The sequence below is a fragment of the Molothrus aeneus genome, chromosome 7 (assembly GCF_037042795.1).
Source record: "Molothrus aeneus isolate 106 chromosome 7, BPBGC_Maene_1.0, whole genome shotgun sequence".
Classification (NCBI taxonomy): Eukaryota; Metazoa; Chordata; class Aves; order Passeriformes; family Icteridae; genus Molothrus; species Molothrus aeneus.
The window spans coordinates 8,485,976-8,500,731 of record NC_089652.1 but is presented as its reverse complement, the minus strand read 5'-3'; the positions used below and the strand labels follow the sequence as shown (position 1 = coordinate 8,500,731).

Genomic DNA, 14,756 nt, shown 5'->3' with positions numbered 1-14,756 from the left:
GGTGAGGCACTCTCAAGCTGTCCTTCTGACACGTGCCAGCTGGTGACAGCTTTGCTTGAAGGAAGGAGCAAATGGTGCTGTTTTTACAATTCCACTCTTGGAAGGGCATGATCTACTCAGCAGAATAAAGCTGCTTAAAAAATTGTGCAGTTTATACAACAGTGTATGAAACTAGAGGTTTATACAATTGCAAAGGTTGCAGTGAAGGTAACACTCCATTAAAATGCCCTTTCCTCTCAGGCTGGTGCAGCCTGGCTTTACCTGCTGCAGCTGTAGCACTGCTTTTGTGGGGGGGGCTGCTTGGGAAGCAGCTTTTTGCTGATCACTGCAGACATAATTAAATTGGGGTGGTTCCACACTGACACATGAACTCTGTCTCCTTGTGTTGTTTGCTTTGTCCTTCTTTAAGGTCTGTCAGAAAGTTAGGGAGGATGAGGGAGTGTTTATACATGTATATCCTACTATTACCATAGTAATGACCCAAGCAGCGTGGTTTTACTTACTTGTAATTAAACCTTATTTTTAACAGCTACCTGCCTTGGAGAAAGACCTGATAGCACTGAAATCTCCTTCAAAAGAAAAAATTGCAGATTTATTGAACTCTTACCACATGAAGGTAATCTGAAATTACTGAAATCAAGCAAAATTGTTAAATATATGTAGACGTTATTTTTTTATCCATGCTACTGATTATCTTTTTCTGTGTTTGAAAATAATGAGTTTCCAAACTCATTGCACTCTCTCCATAATACTTGTGTTAGCCCCATGTAACAATGGGCATGAAAATAAACGGTTTTGCCTTCACAATCAGTGGCTATTTTAACTCTTTTGATGTGCATTGCAGTTCTCTTTCAAAAGAAACCTCTAGAGTCAAACCAGTATTCAGTGTTACTCAGTCAATTACTCTGCTGTTGTTCAGCTTTAAAATGAGCTGTGTCTACTCTTGTTATTTCTGTTTTGTAATTACTAAGTTCATAAATAAGATTAATTGGAAAAATAAATGGGATAAGCTAATTTACATCATAGTACTGATTATTTTGACTAAACAGAATGCTGTGAAATGGGAGTGATTATATGTTGCAGTATCCTGCTTTACAAGAGTACACTGAATGGAAGAGGAAACTGTATTTTTAGTTATCAGAACTGAAATGCCAGGGAACCTTTTCAGCTTCAGCTGCTGTTCCTGAAACATCTGCTTGTGTCCCAAACCCCTTAATGCCAGAAGATGTGAAACATTTGACAGCCTTCCCACAGAAGGCCAATGGATCTATCACACACTTTGTATGCCTAAATAAAATTTTGTTAAATGATGTAGAAAAGAGAAGGAAGAGAAATGCATTTTCCCTTGGCCATTAGAAAAGCCTAAACATAGGCCTGTATATTTTTAAAGAAAATGAAAGGTTGTTTTTAAAAACAATCTCTGATTCTTGAGTAGATTTATGTGCACTGAATTTAGTGTATTGCACAGAAGTGTTTTGATGGAATAATCAGAATTACTTGTGTACAAGATAACCACCCAGACAAATATGCATTCACAGTAGCTCAGACAAAGCACTGCAGTATGAGGCAACATATTTAACATTCACAGGATAGTGCCAAGTTCATATATACACACTGCAGAATTTTAATTCATTAAAAATTGCACTGTCTTAAGAACATCAGGTGTTCATTTATGATAAAATATTTCTGGAACACAAGTCACTGAAATTTTTTGTACTGATACACTTTTCAGTCTAAAATAACCAAGTAAAATATGTATTTGCTTTTTAAATAGTGCACAATTGATCAAGAAAAGGAATTTTCACTTGATGAACATATGGAGAAGATTAACAGGTATTCAGTAATTTTTGAAATTTTTTCATTCTTGTGTGTAGAGAACATGAAGTTAAATCTAGTAACATTATTTCACAGATAAGGTGAGAGAAATTGCCTCCAAGTTTAAATAGCATTTTGTCTTTAGGGAGCTTTATCTGAAGCTAATTAAACATTTCACTCATCAGTACATTAAATACTTGGGCAAAGTAACCTGATTCATAGCCTATGGCACATTAAAATGAACATTTTCTGTAGATATTGGATGGGAATTTGTGAGAGTAACTGTTCTATTGCACAGGAAATGTAACCTAACACATTTACAGTACTCATTGGGTAAAGGCCAATGATAGCTTGGAACTTAAGGAAAGGAGAAATAAATTGAGAGTGATAAGAAAGAGCTAAATCTCTGCATGAAGGATGGCAGTAACTACATTTAGAGATAAAAGATGCTGACAGCAAACCAGCAGAATGGAGCTGATAGCTAAAGATTTACTATGTTATAAAAATACAGCTAAGACTGATGGTAGTAATTGAAGTTTGTAAATAAATACCATAGTTTCTTAGTAAGGTTTATTGAAATACTAGAGATTCGTAAAGGAAAAGGAGGTGCCTGAATTACTTGAAACTGAACAGCATGGAAGACATTGCTAAGAAAAGCCATATCAGCTGGTTATGCTCTAACATCCCTTCAAAGGTAAAACAGAGACTGAAGCAGCTTGTTAACTGATTTTTTTTCCTCTAGTCTTTTTTCAGCAAATAGTATGGAAGAAATTGTTAAAAAATTAAAGCAAGATGGTTCTCCTTTTGCCATGAAGCAGCTAGAGGTAAAGTCTTCTATGTCATTTTTATTAGAAATTTTAAGTCTGGTCTTATGGTTTCTTATCATAGGGCAGACTTTAGTTACCCTATAGGGCTTTGGACTGAGAGCTTCAGGTTCTCACACACAGTCCTGAGGGATTCTCAGTAGTTCTACTCAGACAAGGGGATTCCTCTAAAATCACAAAATGTGAGCACCATCATATGGTGCATAGAATTGTAATTTAGTAAAAAAAAGCTCCCCTTTCTTTTCCCCTCCTCATGGTCAGGGGGTTGTTGGGAATAAGTGTTCCCCTTTATAGCTTCTCATTATGTTGCCAAAGCTTGGAATAAAACAGTGCCGGAACAGTGTTGTTGGTTTTTTTCCATTCCAGATACCTCATTTGGGTAAGCAGCAAAAAAATTTATAATCACAAAGTATTTTTTGATCTTTCTAATGAATTTCTGAGTGTTGGATGTAGTCACTACTCAAAAAACGTGCAGCAATGCTTCAAATATAATTCATAGTTCAGCCTCAAAATTTATGAATTTACATTCATTTATGAATAATGTGTGTATTTTCTTTTTTTCCTTTGAAGTATCTTTGTTCAGCTGCCTTGTAAAAGTTTTGTATGGAGCTAGTGAAATTTTCCAACTGGATAGAACTGAAGTATTCCTCCAGCAAAAGGGTCGTTTTAACTTTAGTACAGCTCACAGAAGAAATCCTGCTTTCATAGTAAAATAAAACATCCATCATCTCTGACTTTGATATGAAGCAGAAGGAATTTTATAAGGTAGTATTCACATTAGGCACCCTGTCACTTTAAAAAAAAAAAAGAATTCAAGATGTAACACATTGTCACTGCAACTATCAAACAGTTTGTGAGAAAGGAAGTTCTAAGACTATTTTTGTGCCAACCAGTACATCTAGTACACTGCAAGAAGTTTAGCATATGTCTTATAATAGCAAAATTGAATACAAGGGAAAGCTGATTTTTTCTCCTACTACTCCAAATTTCATCAGATAAAGCAGTCAAATGAGTTGGTGCCAGAATAAAAATGTTATCTGTTCATATTATATTGATTAGGTTCAGTGGATGTTGAAAATAACAAAGAATTATTTGTTCTTTTTCCTTATTATGATAGCACATTTGTTTAAGAGTTTTAATTCAGAACTAAGTTATCTAGTGATGACTAAATTAGGTCATCTACTTCAAAGTTATGATTTTGTGTAACTGATTTTTTAAATTCCCGAACGACAACAACAAAAAAGGGCTATTTTGTTGCTTCTTCAGTTCTCTTATGTCTTTAATAGGACTTTATAACAACTTTTTTCTTTCATGTGATTCATAAATGAATGTCCTTGGAGTTGACCAGAGTTTCAGAACAATTGTCTGCTCTGTTCAAGAGATAAGACTGTTGGTATTACTTGCTTCAGTCCATGCAGAAATTCATGGGAAAAACCCCATGACACAAGTCCCACATTTTCTAGCAGATGCAAGACTTTAGTGTGATCAAATACTTAAATTTCAGAGGAGTTTCTGACAGCAGACATGCTGTGCTAAGCAGTAGGATTGGGCAAGGTTGAGAAACTGAGGTTTCACTTTAGTGTCCAGGTACAGGAACAACAGCAAATCCACCTGATAAATATCATAGCAGCTGATTTAGTAACAGCAATGTCTATGCCTATTCTCCTTGTTCATTCCTGTATTTATTATATGTATAAGCAAACTTATGGAATAAGTAAGCCCTAACTGAAATTTTAATACAAATATCCTAATTTGGAGGTACCCCTTGGTACATCCACCTTGGATCAGCAAGGTTAATAAAATGGAAGTCCTAGTTCCACAATAATCCAAGTATGCTGTGAGCCATGCTATCCCATGTAGCCTGTTCTCATTGACCTACAATACTCCTGCTTTTTACTTTCAAAACATGCCTGCTTGGCAGGCTGTCACATAGCTGATACTGAAATATTGTGTGAAGAATATAAAGTTGTTAAAATTCTACTTGAGAACGACTTCATGATTTACACCACACTTTGAACCCAGCTACAAATAGGTAGAAAGCTAGGGAACTTACACTTTGAACTCAGTAGTTTTCAAACCTTTAACTTTGTAGTGCTACTTTGTTTTCAGTATGTACATGAGCCAAAAAGCTTTAATCTGAGGGGCCGGTGTGCCATTTCTAGTGGGGTGAAGTAAATGCCAGGTCTTAACCTGAAAAGCACCAGATACTTGACTTGGTTTTCACATAAGTAAATGATGGAGGTCTTCATCTATTGCAAGGGGAGTCATGCACTGGACCTCTGGGAGGCTTTGGGGTTTCTAAGTGAAAGAAAGTCACTATTCCTACTTTTATGCTTGTAAGGGAATCTGCTGTGTCAGTGCCACTTAATTCAGTCACCTTCTGTTAGTATTTTATTGGTGTTCAGTCTACTGCAAATTCAGCTTAGAGCTTTTCGAATCATTGTGTCAGAATCACGATGGTTTGAAAGATAATGGAATACATGTCAAGTACTTCTATGAAGACTTCTTTGCATTTTAGTACTCCCCACTCCAGCCTATCCTGTCTCTTTTCCAGGCTTGTTCCCTAGCACCAATCCCCTCCTCTTTGTACAGAGAATGTATTTATAGCTACACTGGTGACTCATTTTTCTGCAATTACACCTACCCATTTTCCTGCCGTGTTCCTCTTCCTCCAGCTTGATTTATGTCAGTACCTCCTCCACCTTCAGCCTCATTGATATGCCAAGATAACCAGTGTAGTGCATCTAGCAGCTCCCTTAAGTGCTGTTTGCAGATCTTCCCCATTCCAGTGCTTGCTTTGACCAGAACTTGCCATGACCATTTCACCCCTGGAGCCATCCGGCTGTACCATGCATAGCATTTAACCTGGTCTGAGCAAAGACTTCCTAATCTAAATGACAGAATGTGCAACTCAAAGGAGGAAAGGTCCAGCTGAAAGATGAGGCCAGCAAGAGCATCATACAGGAAAAAAGGGGCCCAGAGTTAAGAGCTGCCACCCATCTGGGACCTACAGAGTGATGTAGGTGGAGGTAGAGCAGATTTCTTAATCTTCTGAAAGGCAGCTCATTGTTGGGAGAGCTTGACCAGAACTGAGGAACTGTTGGCACTTGGAGCCAATGTTGGCTCATTCTTTGCCAGCCTCTCTCTCTCAAGCACAGTGATCACATGCAAGTTACAGAACGACAGAGCCAGTGCTTTGAAGGCACAATTCCACACACTCCTGCTTGTGTAGCAATCACATGTTTTCCAGCTTAACTAGGCAAAATGGGTCACTGCTGTATCAGCTGGTGTCTGGAGGGATGAAGAGTAATTGGGAGCTAGAAAAAAAATGTTGCTGCTGATGACTGGAAACCTGCCATTTCAGGCTGTGGTAAGGAGCCTAATGTCTGCAATGAAAATAATGTAAAGAGGCAAATCATACCATCTGCCGCTTTTTAATTGTGATGAAAATGTCCTAATTATCAGGAAGTGTCTGTTGTACCATGAATGATACACATCTTTTATTTGGGTTTATAGAGAAGGGAGGGTTGTGTTTAGAGTAAGAAAACAGTGATAAGCAACAATAAGATTTAGCTCCTTTTCCCCACAACCCCATGAAGCTTTAAAGCTCAGTTCTTTTTTCTTAACTAGGATTTTTATCTTTCTCCCCACTTTCCCCTACTGTTTACTGGCACACAGTTCACCAAAGGGTACTCCTGAGAGCCAGATTTACAGCATTTGTTTGTGTGCTTTACAAGAATCCTGTCTGTGGCACAATATTTATAGCCTGTGCTTCTGTCAAAAGAAGGCAAGGCCTCCAAGCTTCCTATCAGCAAAGTAATTTAGGGCTAAACTACTTCAGTATCTGTTAATCCTATACAAGAAACCTGGATAAATATGTTTGGTTTATTCTAACATTTTCTTCCACAGATTTCTTCCTTGCATATCGTTTGGTCTTTGCCAGTGATGGTGAAGCAATGACTTGAAGTTTGTTGCCAATCTCTCTATTATACCTTACTACTCTGTTGTACCAAATAAAACTTACATGCTAAGCAATACTAATATCACCTACACCTAGTAAATCTAGGAGTAATTCACACTAAATATATATACGATATTCAAAACCAAAGTATAATTGCTTATAACACTTGCCTTCACTTATCAAAAGATTCTCCTTGAAAATGTCTTTCAAACTACAGTAATTTCTCTGGCCAGTAGTAATTTTATCTCAAATGATGGGACCTTAGGAGTTTTAGGTTTTCCACGAGTGATGGCACACATCCTAGAGATCTTGCTGATCAAAGCTCATGCAGGAAAGTTCATTTAATGTGACAGCTTGGTGGGAGGGAGCAGGAGGCATAGGTGTCACAGAGGGAGCTCAGGGGGAAGAGAGCCATCATTTACTTCACAAAGTTTAAAATACACAAAAGACAGACTTGCAAAAGTGTCCAAATTGAAGAAAATCAAAATAATGTTACTGTCTCCCCCAGACTATTAATAAGATGTCACCCACGTCTTTGAAGCTGACTCTCAGACAGCTCAGAGAAGGAGCTTCCATGAGCTTACAGGAGGTGCTCCGGATGGAATACAGACTGAGCCAAGCGTGCATGGTGAGCAACAGCTGAGCCTCTTGTCCCTTTCCAGCCACGGGGGGGGGGAAAGTCTATCAGAGACTAAAAATTTCATGGAGATTTCATCAAGAGATTATAATTTATACGTTTTAATTTTCAATATCATCAAGGTGTGTGGGTGAGGCTGTCACTTTTTCCACGTTTCATGTTATTATATGGTATGCAAAGGACACTACATCAGTGACGGTCAGATGGGAATGTAGAAGACTTCAATTAAAAAATATGAAAACATTAATATGTAGATAGTTTCATATTTGGATTGTAATTTTAAAACTGGTGTTCTTGAACAGGTTTTCTATTCAAATTACTTAGCCCTCAGTGCCTCAGTTCCCAGCAGCAGGGTGCAAATAGTTGTTTATCACTGCCTTTCAAGAGTGTCATCTATGAAAAATTTATCACAGCAAGAGATTTTAGTGCTATTTGTACTAAGTGCTGAGTACTTGGATAGCATATGAGAAAGTGATCCTTGCAGTGGAACAGAGCTGCTAACTGAATTACCTGAACAAATGCCTTATGGGGTTTGCCATGGCATCCTTATTATATTAGTTTTGGCACATTTTTAAAATAAGGTTTTTATGTGTCCAATTAAATTATTTGTGATAGTCAAAGTAAATACTTAAAGAAGTGAAAATCTGTCTAATCCTGATGTTCTAATGCCTGACTAAAACTAAGGTTGTGGCTCCCTTACTAATGAAGCATGCTTAGGGATTTAAGTGTTACATTACCCTTTTTTAAAAAAGAATTGGATGTTTACAGGATTCCATTTCACTGCAAAGTGTTCCAAGTCTGCAGAATACATCACAATTCCCGAAGACTGGCTTTTCTCAAAAGAATTTCTGATACTACACACCTTAGCCCCATTATGTGAACCTCTTTAGAAAGAGATCTGAGGTGTTACACAGAGAGAACTTGGACTATGGCACAGCTACAGGTCAGACTGATTTTAAGAGATGTGGCTGCATTTAAGCAAGAAGATACAGAGCTCTTTAATAAGTAAAGACAAAGTAGGCCTAGGAAAGGACAGTACAACTGGGATTTAACTGAATCTTGAGAACTTGCATTTCAAGCAGAAGTGGAATAGGGAAAGATGGGATAAATAAAACCTGTCATGTTACAGCTTTCTTTTTTATAATCTTTCAGAAAGGCCATGACTTCTACGAAGGGGTTCGAGCAGGTAAGTATCCACACCAGAAACACTCCTCAAGCTAATAGCCCACAAATTCACAATTATGGTGTTTCTTTGGAAGTCACTACTAGTGCATGCAGCAACAGCCCAGAAAACTTCCCAGCTTTCCATAGGTTTTGCTTATTGGACTTCTGTGTGGCCAAAATTTATTATTGTTCCAAAGCACAAGATCCACGTTGTTTCCCTTGTGCAATTTCAGTTCCGTATAACGTTATTTATCCACCCGGTTGCACCATTTCACATTTAACACTGACAGTACTGAGTAGCTGCATGCATCACTTGTGTCCAGGTTTAGTGTTGCCACAGAGCTGGTTCAGCCAGATACACAATGCTTTGAGACTCAAAATCAAAAACAGTTGTTTGTATAGAAAACTGTTAGAACAAAGATTTACTTTCCCTCCTGTCCAGAATATCTCTGAATGGAAGTGTCTTACTACTAAAAAACTATATATGTAAACTTAACAGAAACTAATTCAGTATTTTAAGGCATTGGTCAAGAGAGGTAGAGGTAAAAGTAGAGCAGTGGCTCAGCAAATTCATCCAGGGGACAGACTTCAAGCCTGTCCTTGATCCTACTGCTGATTCACTGTGCAGTTTTTCAAACCCAAAGTCACATCTGTTGGGAGCTGTAGCAATTATTTATGTACTGTTCATCACGAGATGAAATAAAGCACAGGCTTTTTCCAAGGAGCTTACAGTACAAGGCATTTGGATGGATAACTTTTGGTTGGACTTTTAATTCACACAGTTACATACTCAAGTATTATCACCTCCTCCTCATTGTTTTATATCTGTCTTTATAAAGCAGTTTAAATTCCACTTGAAGAATGGATATTAGTTGGAGTGGCTGCTATTAGTAACACTGTACTAAAGATAGCCTGGGGTGAGAGATGCAAAATTTATTCATACAGCATGGGGAAAGTTTCTGACTTTAATTAATTAGTCTTTAGCACTCATTAGCAGACACTCCTTTGAAGAATTTACCACACATGTTGAGAAGTGGTTTTCATTATGTTGGTAATGGGGACAAGGGTACCTTAAAAATACTGTTCCTGGCATATATTCTAAATCAGCAAATAAGCTGCTAAAATGTAGTTATTCAGGAAGTGACAAACTCCAAGTTTGAGAGTCACAGGAGCACCAACTGAATTTCTCCTTGCAAGGCACAAGGTCATAAAACCATCTGGGACTGCAGTACAGTACAAAGGCAAATCCCTTGTCAGTATGGGCAGGAAATGCACAAACTGCTTGTAAAGAGAGAGGCTGCAAGAACAGCAGTTGGGAAACTTCTCTTTTCCACAGGATGATGTAGCAAAAGTTTAACTATATCAGGGGAAGGAAAAAGACAAACCCACCAAAGATCTATCTAACTGCACAGAGGGGATTGCTTATAATAATTTGTTCCTGAAGCACTTTTGTTCTCTGCTTACTGCATAGATCTTGTTCCCAGATTTTCACTCTTAGCATTGTTTCTCCTGTTGCAGAGGAGTGTAGAATCTGACTCAAGATCACTTTTGTAGTTTGGTCTAATTTCATAAAAATCATTATCCATCAATGTGCTGAGCATCCTTTTTAACAGGAAGGGAGATTATTAAGTACTTCACAGAACCAACCATTGTGAATAAAATTGATAAAAGTGTTATGTATTAGCTTTCTCTTTCCTAAAAGGTTACATTACAAGCATTTAAGAGCCAGTTATTGACCCTCTCCACCACAAAAAGATCTACCATCAAAAGAAGTTGAGTTACAACAATCAGATTTTAGTTTAAGAATGTTTCTCGGCAGCCAATGGCCACAGGTCAGGTTTTACTAATACCTTTCATCTGCTTCAAACCTTAATTTTAAAAGGCTTTCTAGGGAGTAGTTTTAAAGCTTTTTAAACCTACTTTGACCTGAGGTCAAAATTTCTTTTTTATTTTTAGCCAGTTTTCTTTCAACCTGAAAATCTGCTGTGGCAGTCTTCCCTGTTTATGATTCTTGTGATTGGAGTGATTAAAGAAAAGCCAAAACTCTTAAAGCGTAAAACACATGGATCATATTTCATCAGCATTTTCCTATAAAATAGTAATTGTGGACTTGGAACACATTAGGTATCAATTTTTCACCTTGATTAATAGAATAATATGTCAACTAAGAAATGCAGAGGTCTGGGTAGTTGCCAAGAATTGTTTTTCAAACCTTACTGCCTAAGAAAAGTGGTCACTTTTGGAGTCAGTGCTCAAACACATCCAGGTAGGATACAATCTCAGCAGCAAATCTCAGGGACAAATATCTGTTAATTCACCCTCCTAACTCTTTGTGCAGGAATGTGCACTTGAAATGGAACTGTAAAGGTCTTCTACATCTTGCTGATGCTGCAAAGATGATGTTTCTATGCAGCTTCTGCCACCTCCCCTGCAGGGCTGGCAGATGTGAGCTGTACCCTGGGCACCCCAGGGCCCTGCACGAGCTGAGAGACTTATGGCAGCAAACAGAATGTCAGGGGCTTGGAAATACCAGAGTTTAGACTGTGCTGGAGGAAGCTCAGCAACAGAGCACTACCTGAAGTCTGGTAAAGTCACTGCTACTGAACAGAGGGTTTTGGGATTTTGATTAAAAAAGGTGAAACACAAGAACAAACCCTTAACACAATGTCTGTGCTCAGTTACTTTTATCATAATGAATTCTCTTAGCCTACCTTAGAAGTCTTCAGAATTTCTGTTTTCTTAATGATTGATGTCAGGCTGGAGAGATACAAAATGTAAAGAAGTCAATGCAGAAAGGGATTATTTTCATGATTCTACTAGAAAACAAATATTTTGACTCATACAAGATTAAAGACTCTACTGGAGAGACCATTATGAGCATTGAGTTTATCCTCCAGAGTAAAACTGGCCACAGATCCAAACAGAAAGATAAACTTGAATAGACAGCAGTACCCTGGAGTGGAGAACTAGCAGCACTTACAGCATGGCAGAGGGGAAGCTGTACTAACATACACATGGACACTTTTTCCTCTCTAATTTAAACCATCTCTAGTCAATGTTGACTCTTGTGGATAACAGTTAGACTGTGAACTTCAACTAAAATTGAAGAAAATCTGTTGATAATTTTTATTCCAATGGAATAAATATAGTTGATTTGGGATAATTACATCTTTTCACCCAAGGCAATCAGTGGTTTCACTGTGTTCAGAAATCCCCTGCAAGATCTTTTCAGTAAGTTACCCAGTTGAACATCACAGTAAAAGCACTCTTTTACAGGACTTTTCTTCTAAAGAACTGTCCTCATGGATTCTGTTTTCAGTGCAATTGAAGTTTCCCATTTAATGGGTTACCTTTTACAATTAATTTGTTTCTAAGGAGTCCTTAGTTCCCTGTTTACAAGTAAATAGGTGTAGGGCTCTGATTTGCCTTTCTCTGTGGGGATGTATGCCTGTGTATCTTCAGCTACAGAAATATTAATTAGTGCAGTTGTCATTTGAATTGTGTGTATTTTCTAGCCATTTTCAACCATTGGTTAAAGACAGAAAAGTTAAAGATAAGTTTTCAGGTCACATCTTTTTTTTTCTACAAGCTGGTGGGCAGACCATAAGGCCTGTTACTTTGATAAGCACAGTCTCTAGGTAGGTATTCTTTTAACTGAACATAACATTCCACCCCCTTACACATTCCTCATCTTGGATATTTCTAGTTCACTCAATAAGAACAAACTCAGTTTAGAAAAACATGACAACTTACCCAAAAATAGCTGTTATTCTTGAAAATACCTGGTCTTTGTGAGTGCCATAGGTCACCTGCCTTTAGAACCATTCTCCTCTAAACTCTTTGTCAGAAAACAAACAAATAAAGGCCATTCTCAGGAGAGAAATTGGAAATGTGCTCCCTTGTCCTGCCCATCCTCTCTTATATGCTGTGGGCTGTGTTGGTCAGGAGCCTCCCCCAGGCCACAGGTGCATCTCCAAATCAGGTGCTGATCTCACTCATCTGAAGGGAATGAGGGTTGTGAGGGTTGTTGGCAACCAGTGCATCCTAGGGAGCCACAGTTCTTACAGCTGTTCTTCTTTAAATGATAAAAATGTCACATTTTCAGTAGCACCTTTATGGGTTTCTTAAAGTTTGAAAGGTGTTTGGAAGGATGCTCTGGAAGTCCATTAATACTGGTCAGTTTTACACACAAATTAACTCCCTCTTGTTTTACTGTTTGCTAATGCAGCCATTGCTGACATGCCTTCAACATTCCTGTGATACAGAGAATGTTCTTTGGGAATTGGCATTTTCTTGTTAGCCTTTTACATGTGATTCATTCAGTGATGGTTTTTATCTTGAGTGCTGTATTTCCCAGGCTGCAGCATAAAGTCTGTGTACTAAGGTTATACAGATTGTCACAGTTAAATGTACCCAGGCCTCAGCAGCTGTCAGTATTTACAAATAAACACCCTCAGTTCCCACCTTTGTGGGTTTCCCATTTAATGTTAATTTAATAATTAACACCCTCCTCATGAGTTATTTCATTATTAATGTGATGTGTTTAAATTAGCTTTAGGCACTTAGCACCACTGAGTCATCTCCTGTACTCTCCCAAGAGTCAGATTTTGCACAGAGGTGTGAAAGCCTTGTCCAAAAGCAGCACTGTAAAGTGCCATTCGCAGGCTCCCATGAAGTGTAAGTCAGCCACGAGTGGCAGGTCTGACTAAACCACTCATTTCAGGGCTGTTCCTTCAAATCTTGGGCTGCTCTGAAGTGATTCACTGTTCCTTGTGTCATCCAGCAACTCCCAGAGACATCTCTGGGCAGGTCACAACTCAGGAACTTCTGCTAGAGTAGAAACATCTGTGTTACAGGAGCTCTGCCTTCTCCAGAACACACAGATTTGTCTCCCCCATGGAATCACTGTAGTGATCTGTCTCGATGCAGTCTTAAGTCATTTTAATTGGAGGAAGTTCATGAGTAACTTTGGTGTTTCTCTGTTCACCTGGCAGTGCTGATTGACAAAGACCAGTCCCCCAAATGGAAGCCATCTGCTCTAGAAGAAGTCAGTGATGAATTTGTGGACAATTGTTTTAAACCACTGGGAAACGATGATCTCAAGCTGTAAAGATCAAACCTATTGACATCTATCTGCTTAGTTCTGTGATACAAAAATTAACTGCAGTGTGATCAGTTTGGACAAGACTTTTTTAGTCACAAGTCTATTTTTCTTCTTTTTTTTTTTTTTTTTTGCATTCAGGAACATTCTTTGTAATGAGAAAATAATTGTATCTCTGGTTAATAATGGGAAAAATTACTTCAAGGCAAATTGTTATTTTTACAGCTTTAGACAGTGATTAACATTTAATTTTTTGCATCAGCTCTTAGTTTAGGAGGAGCCCTTGGGCAAAAGAGCACATTTTAAGAGGTGACCTAATAAGCAAAAAGTCAAGAGACCTTTTGTGTTCTTGGCTCTGTCACTGATCTGGTAAATTGGGATTGTGCCACAGATTCTTCTGTGTACAATGAAAATAAAATATGGTTAAACCTTTAATGCAGTCAGAGCTACAAAGGAAAATGGAAGACAGAATCCATGGTGTTAAATATCCTTTTAAATAAAAGCTCAGACTGATACATTATTAGTCTGAGAACAAAAAATTGTTCTATTGATTAAACACTTGTAATTTTTCAGCCTTGCTGTGTGATGTAAACATTGTTTCAAATGTGATAATCTTGCCAGAGCCTGAAGCACACTTCACTTCGCTTGCATAGCCCGCTTTTTAAAATGTCATTATGTCTGATTCAACTGCATAATCAGTATTTCACGATTTCAGAAAATTGCTGGTTTTTCTTGGTCTAATAGTGGTGAAGAAACAAGTGCCTCAAACCTTGCTGTGAACACCAAGCAGCAATCTCCAGTGCATTCAAGGTGGTGGGGTTCTGATGCTGATAAGACATGAAGTTACACAACATAACGAGAACCCCTTGATACAAGTATTTGTGGGAGGGAGAATTATTTTTTCTTTTGTATACAGACAGCTACTAATCTTTCTTCAACATTACGCCTTCTTTTTTATGCTTCATCAGAGCACGTAGCAGTGTTTCTTTCTGCTTGCTTCTACACTTACAGGCAGGTCACAAGTACAAATTTTGGCTTCTCTGAAGAACAAAGGAAGAAAACTATTGTTCAAATGCCATAGTCAGCAGTGGGGAATGAAAAAGTCAGAGCTACAGCAGAACCATGGTGGAGTTTTCAATGTTGGGCAGTTTTTTTATGACGAACATCAATGGTCTACAATGGCTTAAGGCTCCTTCCTTCTAGGAGCTGTTGCCTGGAAACTAAGTCCAGGAAATTCAGGCATCAAGGTGAACT

At 38.1% G+C, this 14,756-nt stretch overlaps 1 protein-coding gene across 2 annotated transcripts in view; it reads left to right on the top strand.

Annotated features, from left to right (window-relative positions):
- Nucleotides 1-13,600, top strand: part of HIBCH (3-hydroxyisobutyryl-CoA hydrolase) — a 36,842-nt gene extending 23,242 nt beyond the window's left edge. For both annotated transcript variants that reach the window (XM_066553505.1, XM_066553507.1), the window contains exons 9-14: nucleotides 530-616; nucleotides 1,775-1,833; nucleotides 2,558-2,639; nucleotides 7,109-7,228; nucleotides 8,390-8,423; nucleotides 13,396-13,600. In XM_066553505.1, coding sequence (XP_066409602.1) covers nucleotides 530-616; nucleotides 1,775-1,833; nucleotides 2,558-2,639; nucleotides 7,109-7,228; nucleotides 8,390-8,423; nucleotides 13,396-13,511 — 498 coding nt within the window. In that variant the 3' untranslated portion in view covers nucleotides 13,512-13,600. The remainder of the gene's footprint in view (nucleotides 1-529; nucleotides 617-1,774; nucleotides 1,834-2,557; nucleotides 2,640-7,108; nucleotides 7,229-8,389; nucleotides 8,424-13,395) is intronic.
- The last annotated feature ends 1,156 nt before the right edge of the window (nucleotides 13,601-14,756 follow it).